At 34.6% G+C, this 15,673-nt stretch overlaps 3 protein-coding genes across 3 annotated transcripts; 2 read left to right on the top strand and 1 right to left on the bottom strand.

Annotated features, from left to right (window-relative positions):
* Positions 1-451: 451 nt before the first annotated feature.
* On the bottom strand, positions 452-1,231 carry EV154DRAFT_488865 (uncharacterized protein; the record flags this gene model as incomplete). The annotated part of the gene is made up of 2 exons (XM_051599197.1): positions 452-834; positions 937-1,231. The coding sequence occupies 2 exons, from the start codon at positions 1,229-1,231 to the stop codon at positions 452-454; spliced, it is 678 nt and encodes a 225-aa protein (XP_051450083.1).
* A 2,893-nt stretch (positions 1,232-4,124) lies between these two features.
* On the top strand, positions 4,125-5,066 carry EV154DRAFT_488864 (uncharacterized protein; the record flags this gene model as incomplete). Its single annotated transcript, XM_051599196.1, has 3 exons — positions 4,125-4,231; positions 4,522-4,614; positions 4,916-5,066. 3 exons carry the CDS (start codon positions 4,125-4,127, stop codon positions 5,064-5,066), a joined length of 351 nt encoding a protein of 116 aa, XP_051450082.1.
* A 114-nt stretch (positions 5,067-5,180) lies between these two features.
* On the top strand, positions 5,181-5,795 carry EV154DRAFT_433075 (uncharacterized protein; the record flags this gene model as incomplete). Its single annotated transcript, XM_051596713.1, has 2 exons — positions 5,181-5,290; positions 5,357-5,795. 2 exons carry the CDS (start codon positions 5,181-5,183, stop codon positions 5,793-5,795), a joined length of 549 nt encoding a protein of 182 aa, XP_051450081.1.
* Between the last annotated feature and the right edge of the window lie 9,878 nt (positions 5,796-15,673).

Raw genomic sequence — 15,673 nt, 5'->3', positions numbered from 1 at the left:
AATGAGCTGCTTGGTATTCAGCGAGAACTAAATTGCGATGGTTGCAAATAAGTTGGTAGTAGTAATATAATTTATCGTTGTTAGACATTTTTAGTATTTGTTATGAAAGAAAAGAATTCCCACACAAAATGAGTGACGTGATTTTAGTACTTTTTCGAGTTAAAATGATATTTTAATGTCAGAAAACATTTTTTAAAATTTGACCCCTCCATAGTAATGGGGTCAAATATTTTTAATTAAAATCAAGATTTTAAAATTTTAAATAATTTGCTTGAGAACACCCTAAATTATATAAATGAGATTTACTTAATTCAGATATGATTAATTCCTTTATCCTACCATTGTATGCGGGTGGTTTCCACTATCAATAGCAACATTCATTCTTTTTTTTGCTTGTTGGACCTAAGGTAAAAATAATTTGTAAATCATACTATTCTTGTCCTATAGAAAATTAGGTATTAAGGTTATCAATACTGGCAGCTGTGTCAGATGATGCGTGTGTACTTGCAGAGTTGTCTGAAATATCAGATGTGCTTGTAGACATGGAAGCATTACGTTTTCTAAAAAAAGGGTGAAATGGCGCTTGCAAATTATCTTTTCTCGCTGATGTTATTGGCGCAATGTTTGCCGAAGAAAGGGTCAAAAGATGGTAGATATTTAAACGAAAAGGTTCTACATTTTGTCGATTAGGCATTTTTCCTTTCGAATTAGTATTGGTTGGTGGCGTTATTTGTGTATCCAAAGTGTTTGAACTATCCTCATTAATATCGGTTTCTGGCTTGATAATTCTTCTTTTACGAATTGAAGGTTGAATATTGTCTTTAGTTCTGTATTCTACAAATCGAAATTAAAATTGAATGCAGTTAAGTATTTATTATAATTCGTCCTAATTATCGTCATGTTTAAACATTGTTTTTTGTTTTTTTATATATTTACCTTGTTCTACAGCTGTGGTGGTATTGCTTTTAAGGTTGGAACTTATACCACATTCTGTGGCTTTTTTGTTTTCCACTTGCGAAGTTGAATCTGAAATATTTTTTTCCTTCTCTGCTACCCTTTCTTCATTTCTTCCATTTGCGGAATCACCTTTTTGTTGCATTGCGTCTGGTCTTTTTAAAAGCTCTTGCTCTACCTCATCCACATATTCCTGTATAAGATCTATTTCTTCATCAACGACCTCACCGTCGCTATCGAGCAATACCGGCATCGCGTCTTTTTTAGATAACTCCATTTCGAAGTCATCATCGCTGCTGGAATCAGAGAATATTCTTCCGGAACAAAAGTACTCTCGGGCAGCTTAATCCCCTTTAAGATCTTCATCGCTTGAATCATCCTCATCCACGTCGTTGTGTACATTTGAACTAGTAGTGGAATTGTTTTCCTGCGGATTTTGAATTTTTTCATCGTCTGGACGTACGTTCTGTGATAATTTCGTATATATGTAGGTGTTTATAGGCGGAAGTAAGAAATGAGACTCTTTGTTCCTTTATTATAAATTGGAGAGTGTGTCATGAATAAAATTAGAGGCCTTTTTATATACGAATTATAACTTCAGCTACTTTCTCTGCTCAGTTCTAATTAAGGTTTGACACGAGGTGGTGATACCTTAATTTGAAGTACAAATCAATGTCAACATAAGGTAGAGTTTATTACTTACGTAATGTATCCTCGCTTTTGTATGTTTGGAGTCTTTATATAAATCTAATCATTCATAATTCCTTTACTTGAAGTTAAGGGCTTTAGAGTTCTTGATCAAAGTACATATGTTATAAGATTCCACAGTTACACGACAACCTGGATTTAATGTAAGATATAATCGCAGAGTAAATGTTGTGTGTTACTGGCATTGTGCCTTTAACCACTAGGAATGATATTCACTAGAGTTCTTGTTATAACATGGTAAGTGTTATAACGAAGAGGCAAGCTAAATTGTAATTATATTCGGTTTAATAGTAGGAGTAAATACGACACGTTCGATTGATCACGATCATGGATATTATTATTTTAGGATTCTAAATATTTAGAGTTTGGATTAGGTCAGAATAATGGAATATGTGCTAAGTGCACATACAATAAAAATCATCGGTAATCCAAATTTATATAAATTGTCCAAATTTGGAACTCTGACACATTGAATACAATGGAAGAGCCGATAGGAAATATTATTAGAAATCATTGAAGCAATCTGTCGGCGACAAGCGTACCTTTTAATTCATGTAGAATTCAACAGTCAAGATAAATTTATGGACTAGCAATTCTAATAACAGTCAGCTTTCAAAAGAGTATAAATAGACCCCATTATTTCATAGTTAAAACTTCAGTCAAATAAAGTAACAAGGACTTATAATCGTACCTATCGTACCATTGTTTTTTTTAACATTTAGTAAGTTGTTCTCCACCTTCCTGCTTGGAAAATCGCCTTTTATAGATTTTGGTACTTCCGAAGGAAGTACTAGTTCTTTTTTAGGCTTTGTATACCTTCTATCTATGTCGAGTAAAATTTTTAAAAAAATAAAAACAAGGATTAAAAGCGCAATTTTTACAGGATTATCCTGTAACTAAGACCATAGCTTCTTGAAACCATGATACGCAATGTGGCTTAATACGATCTTAATCCCAGGGGGTCAAAATTTACTCGCCGTATATGGTCATCTGTATACCTTCTATATACGGCGACCAAAATTCAATAAATTGGTATATGTCAACAGGTTTCTACTTAGACACTTTGGGACTTTTACCAAGTCTTATTAATGCTTTCTTAAAGATATATGCAAAGTTTCAGCTCAATACAACGACCAAAAATGCACTCTAAAAATCGACGTATATAGAAATTTATGTTACACTGACGTTTAGATTACATAACACTATAAAGCACCATTATAATGTAGAATGTTTCTTTTTTCAAACTATATTTATTGCAAAGAAAGTTACATAAGATAAGGTAAAGAGGGCATAAAATTAAAGAGTGTTGAGGAATCTAATTGTAAAAAACATGCTATTTATTTAGATTGCCTTTTTTAACGAGTTGATAAATCTTTTTTTTTCCTTCCATGTATACCTGATTCTTAAATCAACAATCATACAGTTTTTGAACCGCTTAATTTTTTGCTTTCACAGATTTTCGAAAATGATTTCTAGAAAGAAATTTAAGAAACCTAATAGATCTTTTTATTTACTTTTTTGCTTATGTTTCTCTACTCAGTCATTTATAATGAACAGTCTATAAACAAATCATAGCAACCACTTAAGTGCGTCAATTTTCATAATTTGTTACGATAAAATAAGCATCTTTATACTCTATGATTGCAGCGTAAATGTAAAAGCTAATTTTAATTCCTATACGTAATATCTCTACTTACTGTTAAGTGAGTATCAAGTCTCGATAAAAAAAATGATAAACGTGATTATAGTCATGATTTAATGTTATTAATCAACGATTTTAAAAAAAAAGAGGTAACCAAAGTCAAATCAGTGGATAAATGTTTTTAGAACTACCTGTCACAAATGGCAAATAATAATAGCCTGTCATTAACTTGCACTGTAAATTTTCTTATTACTACTCAAAGCAAACGTAATTTAACTACATAAAAGAATCCAAATTTTTCAAGCTTGAAATTATGATACTTTTTGAGGCAGTAAATAAGTGGTAAGATCAATCCAGTGTTTAATGCTCAAATTAAAATAATCTCAGAATCATTGTATTCATAGTAAAAAATACATTAAGATTAACTTATCAACTGCTTTTTAAATCTTATTAAAATTTGGAAAAAGGTTGGCTGGCCTAAAAAAATACTTTGTCCCATAGCCGTCTGTATGGAGAATAATAGTTATTTTATCTGTCACCGTTAACCACAACCACACAGTGTAAACCACTGCAGCTAATAAAAACCATATTGCACGTTGTGTGGGATAGTTAATTCAATTTTTCCTTATGCATTATATTATTGAAGTCATTGAATAAGTTACAAAAGCTTACATTGTACTGTATATTAGATAAGTAACAACTTGTATATCTGGTAAATTTATGTCGTTTTGACGGGTTTCAAAGCTGCATTTAAATTAGAATTCAAAGCAGCTCATATTTATTCTATTGGTAACAGTAGTTGTGTTAAGTTCTGTTTAAAATGAAGACCAAGTTTTTTCTAAATCAACTATTGCACATCAGAATTGCTATTTGTCGCAACTATACTTCTCAATCAGCTTTTTGTATTCCTCACAGTCAAAATAGAAGGTTTAAAGGCTGAAACATTCTTTTTTAAAAAATAACTAAATTGCAAGTTACAAAACCGATACACACACACACATGTAAAGCCATTATTCATATACTTGTGTACTGTTACGAGTAGTGTTATTATCTCATGCCACAAATGCTAATGATAAATCGATTTCATAGCTATTTCTGTCAATTCGCACTGAATACTCACTGAACATGCTGTAGCTATAGAATATTGAAGCTTTTACATTGATTATAATATAATGTTACTGAAGAGTAACCACTGATATATATAAATATATATGTAGAGAAGAAAAGCAGAAAAAGCACATTTCCAATAAACGTGATTCAACTTATGATTATTTTACAATTATAATCGGCACTTTAGGCTATCGTTTTGAGTAAGCAGAATTTGCCTTGCTGATAAAAAAACTTTACTAATATATAGATGAAGACTATTATTTTAGCATTTTTATTTTGTATGATTGCCAAAGTTTTTAAGCATATCTGTCATCAAACTTTTCTAGTCGTAACACATTTTTTTTTAAAATCCAAATAATTAGAAGCTTTTGCTGGGATGAAAAAATATAAGGTTCATTGACTCGGTACTACATTAAAAATTCACCTAAATAAACATTTTCTCCAACAAAGACCAGCTTTAAAGTGAAGTCATTCTAAATAATTATTGATGTAATTATTCAGAAAAACAGGCAGTATAATATTGATTCGATTATTTTGCTGTTATTATATTTTACATTTTATTGTGTTTTTTACATGTTTGAACTCGATCATTTGGAAAACCATGAATGTATCAACTGTGGCACCTGTTAGTAAAGCTCTCAACGTGGGCTAAAACCTATTGGTGCATACGAGACAATTAAAATTACTTATAAAAGTATCCAAGAAAATTCGGCTTTCTTTTACTGCTTTTGCTAATTTGATAATATTTCACTTTAATATATTGTATATGGTTCAATCCATCGTTTCCACATTTTTCGGCGTTTGCTTTCCACATACCGTAGTATGTGACGAAGATAACAATGAGGCATTTATACACCTGTATGAGGCTTCTTCCGCGTATGTATCATTAATCCTTAAAGTCTAAACTTTTATTAACGTCTGATAAAAAAAAAGTAAATTCAGTGTCAAAGTTATTACGACAATAGTTTTATTAGAGAAATGCGTTCGAGACTACTTTCAAATTGATCTCCATGCCTTTTTGGGAAAAAAAGAGCCCTTGATGATGGTCGTAAATGGTGAAATGGAACAACAAGCACTTGGCAATTCATTTTTGGGTACTATTTTCGAAGAAAAGTTTCATCTGAAATGTCTTTCTGCATTTATTTTGCCATGTATTCCATTAATTCCTGAACACATGAAAAGAATGGTACATCCCGACATATCTCCAAACCAATTTGAAGAAGGTGTTAAGAATGGTTACTATATGGTCAACCTTTCCGTAAATCAAACCTTTGGTCCTCCTGATTTTCATGCAACTGAAGGTACGCTACCAAAGATCATCATGTGTAACTCTAAATTGCGGGTTTTGATACCATCTTGTATTACCTCTTACTATATCTAGAAAATGAAAGTGAAGAAGACATTGCTGTAGATGTTAATATGCAACATAATCGAAATTTCCTTCACTCTGATAACGATGAAATTGAAAGCCAATCGGATGGTAACACTCAGGAAAACAATGAAAGTGTGGGTATGATGGGTGATACCCAAGGAAGCGGAACTACAAATGGCTACTCGGTAAATGACATTATTATTGAAGATTCTGAAGAAGAAAGACATCACTTTGATAATGTATCATTAGTGGATGATGAAATATCCGAAACCTCACGTTTAAACGAAAGTGAAATCCCTGGCAGGTCCGATACCTTCTCTCAGGAACAACCACCCAACCTCCCCAATAGGAGGTTCCAAAAATTTGGAAGAATCATTTTAGACGATGATAGTTCTAGTTCAAGCCAAACGTCAAAATCTACTTTATCCAGTAGTAATACTCTGAGTATTATTGCTGCATTAAAAAAATCTCACCTTCAAAATAGCAGCCAATACAGTTCTTCCTCTGGTAAAAGCAAAGGCTCGTCTACCACAAGGCCTTTCCGCTTTGGTAGCAGCAACACAGCTCAACAGAATCTTGATATGTACATTGCAAATTCAAGAAGTACTATGTCGTCTTCAAAATTTTTCAAAAAGGCAGATGTTATTGACAATAGATCAATGTCTAGTGTGCGACAAGAAGAAATCAGTAATTCACAAGGTATGACAAACTTGATAAGATGTGTAGCGTATTACTACAAAATATTTATCTTTTGATTGTTAGAAGTAGAAGAGGATGTTATTTCAGAAACCTCTGAGATTTACCAAAGGCAATTTAATCCTGGGCCATCAGTCATAAAAAAATCTAACGTGAGATAGCAAACATACATTAAAGCAATCAATACAGACTAACAATTATAATTGATTCAGTATGGCAAAAGAAAGAGAAACATTTCCATCAACAGTAATACAGGATCATATGAATCCTATAATACAAGATCTATAGAATCAGGTGATACGGATATAAATTCGAACAAAGAAATTGTGCCATATCATGACGACCAGCCAAACGATATTGATAATTCTACGTCAGATAATGAATACTCTTCCGAAATGCCTAGAAATAAAATTAGGAACAAAGGTAAACATCCTGCAAGGAACAGTAGAACAAAAGAAGGTTCGAAAGGAAAAGAAAAGGCAGGAGTTAATAAGAATGATAAATCCAAAAAGAGTTATGGCTCTATGGAGCAGTATGTTTTTAAAACATAGCCTTTTTTTTTCAATAAATATGCATATAAATTACTACGAACAAATAGCTGTTTCAAATTATTTGAATTATCAATGTCCTAGTAATTGCAATATTCGATATAACTGTAAATTCCAATATTTTACATGATTTTTTTAAAAACATACAGCAACTCATAACATATCTGTAATATACCTAATGTGATATATGTATTACAATTAGTTTACTACCTAGAATCATGCAATAAAAAAATTCGTTATCATGATTACCAACTCGTGTATACTCATTTATTGTAACTCAGCTCACTCTTCTCTGACGCACAGACTCCTGGCATGTGAAAAACAAGATACACTTTTTCTTCCCATGAGCTATATGTGCCTACATTAAAAAATATATCTTTCCAATTCTGGTTCAAAGCTAAAAATTGAAATTTCACAAAGTAGTCAAGCACATGGATCAAAGTTACACAAAAGCAAATATAATGCCAACCATTATTTTATATGCAAATCATTACAGAAGCGAAACAAAAAGGAGGGCACTAAATATTCTTGGTTTCTAGAACAACTTACTATTTGAAAAATTATTGTTTTTATTTTTGCTTATCACAAATAAATTAGCATTGCGCAATATAGTGGCACTAACTAAAATCTTGAATTTTTTACTGGTATACATTATTATTGTAACGTAACTCTGCATATTAGCTGATAAACGTTGCTATCAATTTGTACAAATAGTTATGAATAATGTTACCTTAGTATCTAATAAGGCAAAAGTTTGTAAAGAAGGAAAATAAGCTACCCAAAAGAAAAAGTAAGATGACAAAAAAAAAAAAAAAGAATAATGAAAGGGACTGAAGATTGACTGCAAACAAAGTGAATACAACTTCAGATAATTGAATACAACTTCAGATAATTAAATACAACTTCAAAAACTTGAATACAACTTCAATGCTTTAATACAATGTTAAATCGGATGCCCCTTTTTAATAGCTGTACGTCAATTTAGCGATAATAGAAAAATGGGCTCTTAAGACAAAATACACACATAATTCATGACGACCAAACACTCAATTCTTAATACGCAAAACACACATAAGTCTAAAAAAGTCAGTGCTAAATCTTAATCCTCAATTTTCATTGTGATGACAGAAAGAAATTCTTTACCTTCGATTACTATCAACTTTTCACATCGTGCTACTTTTTTTGTATGAACTAGATTGCTACATAACACATTGAGACAAGCAACGTTTTACAAATCATGGCAATTTTTCTATAAAAAACCATTTCTTTGCAATGTTGCTGCTATTCATCTTTAAAAATTAATTAATTCAAGAAAAATGGTAACAGCTACATGTGATAGAGTTGTCGTGACTGAAAGCGTCCCAAAAATGAAAGTTTTGAGTGGACAATCAATTTCGCTCGAGTCCAAAGGTGTTGATGCCAGTTTGAGACTTGTGTTCGTGGTATCTGGCCTCAATTATCCCATGATGTTCTACTTTTTGAGGTTTTTTAGAAAGGGAACTTCCCATAGAGTAATTGGTAATATATGATTTTAACTCGCTTTGAAATTCGATTTACTGATAGAGTCGATTTTAATATTATTAGGGAGTTTAAACGTCTCGGCCTACACGTTTGACGATTCCAACAAGGCTTTTGCTTCGGTAAGAATTGGAGTATCTTCTGTCTCTCCAATTAGAGAAGTTGACCATAATGGTCATGTAATTGGTGTTGCTTTTTCTGCGGGTTGTATGCCGGCCTCAGAAGATATTTACCCTTCATCCGTGGAGTACATGAAGTGTAAATTTATTCTTTTCAAGTATGTCTGGGACAACTGGAACAATATCCACTTGGTAGAGGGAAAAAACAAGGAGATTTCCAAGGAATCTTTTTGTGAGACCCTTGAGGATCTTTTCGAGGACTTGGGTAAGCAAATTTCCAACCCATAAATAGTTTTCAGTATCACAGAATTTTACTAACAAAAATTAAAGTTGTAATGAAACTCTTGCTGCCAATGTTCAATCCCATCGCGGTCCAAGAAACAATCGTCAAGCGATTGAAAAAAAACTCAGGCATAGCCAGAGCGGAAAAGAAAGTTGTGACAAAAGTTCCAAATCCTGGAGTTAAGACCTCAGAGTTTTTGATTTTGTCCGATCTTGCCGATGATACTATTCCTTTTGACGCTGCCCTCTTTGCCACTTCAAATAACATGGAAATTTAAATTTTTTTTTCTATTTTTTTTTTTATTTGTTTTTTAATAAACATATCAACATGACACATTTCCTAATTTTAAATATTGGTGATCAAAGAACTTAATTGTGCCTGAAAAAAAAACCACGAAAAGTATAAATAACCGTGAATGAATTATAATGAACTTTCTAATTATACATAATTACAATAAGCGCTAAAATGTCTACAAGATCAAATATGAGAGACTTCATGTCCAGATTCCGTGTTCAAGACAACTCTTTAATGTCTTTCTCTCATGTGGAACGAAAACAAATTCTTGATTTTCAAGCCTTCTCTGCCAAAAAGCCTGATGGTGTCTGTTGCGTCTGCTTAAGAAAACTTTACCCTGAAGAAAGTTTCTATCGTAAAATAGAAAACATTGACTCCTGCAATTGCTCCCAGTGGGGTGTCACTCCTTTGACAAATATTGATGACAGAGGGACAACTACATACATGGTTTGTAAAGACCATTTAATGATGGTGGAAACTGAATTTCCAATTTATATTTACCCTGGTACGTTTGGAGTTAGTTAGAAATACAATGAACTTCAAAACTAATTAGTAGCATAATTAATAGGTGATGTCTTGGAGGAAACTAAAGGTCTTAATTACCGTGAAAGATGTGCACTCTCTCCTATAAAGTTAATGACTCAAATTACACGAAAATCCAACATTCAATCAGGTTATATTGGTCATTATGAACTCTCTGGTGCTGTTGGGATTAAACACAATTTTGAGTTTGCTGAAATGGCATATGGTAGCACCCTTGGACTTTACTATAAGCGTGGTGATCCTCGAATCATCAACAAGAAGAAGGTTATTACTGCTTATGAAGCTTTGAAAAATGTTCATCCTCTTTTACAAAGATATGAACTTCCGCCATTGATGTTTTCTCTTGTAAACTACCACTGTGGAGAAACTTTGTTTAACACAGAAAAAAAATAGAATAAAAAAACAGGTAAATAAGATTAATAGTGCTTGTAGGCTTTTATTCTTATTATTAGTTTTAAAACTGAATGACCTTGTACATTATAGTAGAAGGCAGGGTATTTATAGTTATTGGGATCTGTAGTTTAAACGGTTATCTAATAGTTAGTGAAGGTACCATTGGGTGGTATAATACATGTCCGATGGTGCCTTAAATTTAAGCAGTCATTGCCTTTATGATTGGATTGATTCGTAAACAATGAGCTAGTCTTATTGTTCTGTCAGAATTGAGAGGACGATGGTTCTAAGAAATCTTAAGTCAAACTGAGTTCTAAAGTAGTAACTCAGTTTTTATACCTGATGTTCTTTTCTTTTGTGATATTGTATTTGGTATATGAGTCGACCATGTGGGATCGACGATTTATTTATTTTATTTTATTATTTATAAGTGCGATTTTAGCACATGCTCCCCCACCAGCGTTAGCGTAGCGCGCGAAATAAGAAATTATTAATTTATACGTAAGCAACTATAGCTACAACTTTTTAAGTACTTTTTTTTTTTTTATACTTCGTCGTAGACATAATGGTTTATGCATGAATGTCAAATTTCAGAAAGGTGACTGAGATACAAAAATGGGGCTTATACTTTTTTTTTTTTTTGTACGCCTTTTTTTATACAAGGGGTTTCCTCTTATCAGTTCTTTCTTGTTTTACTTCTCAACACACGTTCACGTAGTTGGCCAGAACTATGCTTGTTTTGCTTTCTTTTATTATTAGATGGTTTGTTCACAACTTCATTGTCTGATGACGATGCATTGCTAACCTTCGTTGTCCTGGTTTTCTTGTTAGAATCGTTTACCAATTTAGCTTTACGCGTTTGGTCCAATTTATTTTGTTCGTTTACTTTGACCCAATATTTTCTTATGGTTTCGGGATCCGAGAATGCAGCTGCGTCTAGCCATGAGTTTTCTCGTTCGCCGTATCCAACCCAAGCTACCAAGTATTGTCGATCGTTGACGGGACCGCGATGCGTACGAATTTCTTTCACTTCATACAGCTTATCTTCGATGGCGCTTTCGTCAATGGTTACAACTTTTAATTCAGATGGTACGTAGTCTCGATGTAACATTTCATTCATTTCGTCTTTTAACACGTATGTACCAGCTTTGGTTTTAGTTACGACTGTGAATGGTCCTTCATAGAGCGGAGATAGTTTACTTGTTCTAGACGGTAATCGTACCATGACCGTTGATCCAACTTCGATATCAATAAGGTAGTGTTTATTGTCAAATCGTTTTCTCTGTAATTCCATTAACTCATTGGTTCGTTGGTGTATAGCGGGAAAGACGATATCAGCCATATATTCAGCCTTTTTTATCAGTTCATCCACTGTGGTTACCTTTTTAGGAAGAGAAGATTTGGTTGAAGAATCGGTGCGATCCTGTATAGTAGGGAACTGTCGAGCAAACATAAGTGAGAAAGGACTGCTGCCTGTTCTGTTACGTATTTTCAAGTTACAACATAATTGTGCTGCTGGTAAGATCGTGTCCCATTTGCTTGTATCATTGCCACACATTTTCCTAACCGTATTTACGATGTTTTTCACAGCATTTTCTGCGCAACCGTTGGATTGAGGGTAATAAGGTGTGGAGAAGCGATGAGGTATGCCGAGGGTCTTTGTAATCGACGCCATCAACCCATTCCGATACTCACAGCCATTGTCTGTTAAAATTGCGGTACTAGGTAAACCGTAGTCGCCGAAGATCTGACAGAGGGTGTTCGCAACAGTGTCACTTTGTTTGTTCGGGAGAGCCTTTGCTATGATATAGCGAGTACAAATATCAACGACGATGAGGATGTAGACATTTTGATTAGCAGTCACACTAAAGGGTCCAGCCATGTCTGATGCGATGTGTGCAAAAGGTTCAGCTGCCACAATTGACTTTAACGGATGATATCCCTTTTTGGCTACATTGTGTCTTGCGCAGTCAATACAACTGCTGACAACTTGCTTCGCTTCAGTAAATATTCCAGTCCAATGTAATCCTTCTTCGTGCAATCTTTGGACGATACTTTCAGTGCCGAAATGTCCCAGATTATGTGCTTCACGTAATATTTTATGTCTGTTTTCAATCGGTGGTGCGATGTAGTCGGTTTTGTTATTCTTGTACTGTGGAGAGTCTATTTTTACGGCTAAGACATTAAGGTTAGCGTCTGTGCTCTTAATGCTGCGTTTATAAATAAACTTATCTGTCGATGTGATGGAATCGGTAGACTTAAAGCTTTCAACGGGGTTTCGTTTTCTACGTTCTAATATGATCTTATTCAATTGTTTGATCTTTTTATCTTCTTCATCAAGTTCATGTTGATCATCTAAAGGAGGATATAATCTGCTGAGTAAATCAGGCAAGACGTTATCTATTCCTTTGATGTAGGTGACTGTGAAGGAAAATTGATTCAAAATGTCCATGTAGGATTGAATTGTTCTATTAGGAACGTGCGTAGTATAATAAAATGTAATAGCACGATGATCGGTCCAGACTTCGATTTGAGGATGCCCCAGTAATAATGAACGAAATCTTTGGAATCCATAATATATGGCAAATAATTCACGGCGGTTCACTGACCAGTTTTGAGCAGAAGTGGGTAAAGACGTACTAGCCATAGCAATGATGATGGTTCTATTCTTATCATCACGCTGAGTTAAAATGGCAGATGCAGCATATTGCGAAGCATCAGTTTCAAGATACATTTTCTTTTCCATGTTAGGTGTGTGTAACACTGCTTTAGATAACAATATTTGTTTTATGCTTTCCAAACGATCCGTGTGTAATTGTGTCCATTTATTTTTCACATCTTTATCATTTCTTAACTTATCTAACGGAGCTGCAATGTCAGATATCTTTGGTACGTAATTTCTCAAATATGAAACAACACCCATGATTTTTCTGACTTGTTGCGCTGATTTAGGAATAGGCCATTCATGAACATTCGATAGTCTACGTTGATCAATCTTTGTGATACCTGGTCCGACTACGAATCCCAGCATGTAGATACTTGTTTTAAAGAATGTGCATTTAGCGTAATTTATTTTCAAATTAGCAGCCGTTAATTTATCGATTGCTCTCTTTACGATACTGGCATGATTCTTAGCATCAGAGAAAATACAACAATCATCAACGTAAGTTGCTATTTGGGCTTCACCATTAAATATGATATTCATGACCCGGCAAAATTGACTAGTTACAAATTTGAGACCAAAGCAAGTTCCTACCCATTTATATGTTTTGTCATCAAACATAAAGGATAGTACTTCTTGACTGGCTTCATCCACTTTGAAGCTATTGTATGCAGACTTTAAATCAAGCCGACTAAATACAGTTCCTGTGGATACCTTGTCAAAAATATCTTGGATATTAGGGACGGCAAAATCTTCTACCAAAGAATCATCAATATTCATGTTTTGTCTTCTCAGATCAAGACAGACTCTGGTATTGGTAAGATTATTATTTTCATCCTTTTTTCCAATTGCTAATAACGGTGAATTAAATCTATTACTTGGCTTACTTTCTACTACGACCCCTGAACTTAACCATTCGGCTAATTGTTTCTTTATTTCAGGTCGAGCATGGTAAGGTAACGGATACTGTCGGATATAACAGTTTGATGCATTCTTCTTAATTGGTATTCTGACGATACTTTCAGGAATGTTACAAAACTGGCCCGGTTTAATTTCAGCATTTCGTTTAATAGACGGTTCAATAAAGCTCATCAATTGTTCTCTTTCACTTAAAGTACCATAATCAGCATTTTCAGGATCATATTTATCCGATGGATCATAGTTAGCATTTTCAAATTGGATATCTTCAGAGTCTTCATCATCTGGATATTTATGTGCTACGTTAGTTAAACCGATATTCAATTTAGACAAGATATCTGTTCCTAACAATATGTCGAATTCGCTATCAAGTGGATCCAAGAATTCTACCACTTCGAAACAAAAACTGAAACTTATATCATTAAGGTATCTGACTTTCATTGGTTCAGTTTGACCTATTCTTTTAGCAGAATTTGAGAGAAAATTTAAATTGCCTTTTATATTATTGATTTTTATTGATGGAAAAAGATTATTTAAAATGTATTTATTAATACATGTTGTATCAGATCCAGTATCGACTTTGCCTTTCAGTTTTCTATCATTGAGAATGAGAGGAGTAATTAATGATTTGTAAGGGTTAAAATTGTTTTCAGTAGACTTACATTCATAGCTGTCGTTTTCGTTATCGTGGGAAGGTCCGCCACGATCGGACTTCTTACCCTTACGATCCTTGTTGATTGACAGGACGTTCTTATCGGCGAACTTGTCCTTATATTCCTGGCAACGATGGCCGTGGCTCCATCTACGTCCACAATGATCGCATGGTACGAAAGACGAAGAAGAGGAAGTAGCAGGCTTGGGTCTATTATGACTTCCAAGGAACCGGCGAGAAGAAGAAGCAGAAGAAGAAGAAGAAGAGAGCCTTCATTGGAGCGAGCGGTGTCAGTGGCTGACTTACCAGCGTACTTGCAATTGGCATCGTCATGAGAGTAGTTGTCACCATGGATCTTGCAATGATACTTGGCATCAGGGTTGATCGTTTCTTGGGTGAGCGGTCCTGCGTGTCGTTAGACTTACGCTTAGAGCTGGAGTGGCCATCATGCCCGGAGTCTTGTCACTGAAAATACCAAGAGCAGCCTGGTAGACATCCTCAGCAGTCCAAGGTACATCCTTCAGTTTCTTGGAGTTGACCACCGTCATGACGTTAGGTTTGCCAGTTGTTGGGCAAAGCAAGGAAGTAGAGATCCGCCATGATCCTATCCGACACCTGATATTCAGAGTCTTCGACCATTCGGATGAACCGGTTATCAAAGTCAGAGATGTTCTCATCATGGTACATGGTGAGTGAGATTAGTTCCTTGGTGGCAAGGACCCGCATTTGGCGATTTCCAAATTTCTTTTCCAAAACCTTCTTGGCAGCATCCCAAGAATCACAATTCAACAAATCTTTTCTCATCCAAGCCTTGAGTTCGTCGGCGAGAGCGATGGGAAGGTAGCGGCGCCAGTTTGTCTTGACCTCTTGACGGGCCGACGTAATGACTTCTTCGAACGTCTTGATGTACTCATCGATGTTCTTAAATACTTGTCTACCTTTAAACTGTTGATAGGTCTTTCCAACTAGTTGGAGACGGGGAAGGTCCTCTCTTGACAAGGTTAAACCTTCGTTGGCAGCGGAAGTGGTAGCGTATTTCGAAGCTTCAGTACCTCTGAACATGACAGTTGGTACCGGCTCAGCCTTGACGGCAAGGGATTGGATTATCGAATTCAATTTTTCGATCTCCACAGACAAATCATAACAACGGTTTTGCTCATTGGTCGAGCCGTTCGTCGTAGAAAGGGCCTGGATCATGGCTAATTTTATAGCTTCACGACGGCTGACAAGGTCAGCGATAATTTCTTGAGGGGTCTTGATA

The sequence above is a fragment of the Mucor mucedo genome (assembly GCF_025094135.1).
Source record: "Mucor mucedo strain NRRL 3635 chromosome Unknown EV154scaffold_301, whole genome shotgun sequence".
Taxonomy (NCBI): Eukaryota; Fungi; Mucoromycota; class Mucoromycetes; order Mucorales; family Mucoraceae; genus Mucor; species Mucor mucedo.
This window is presented reverse-complemented; position numbering and strand designations above follow the sequence as displayed.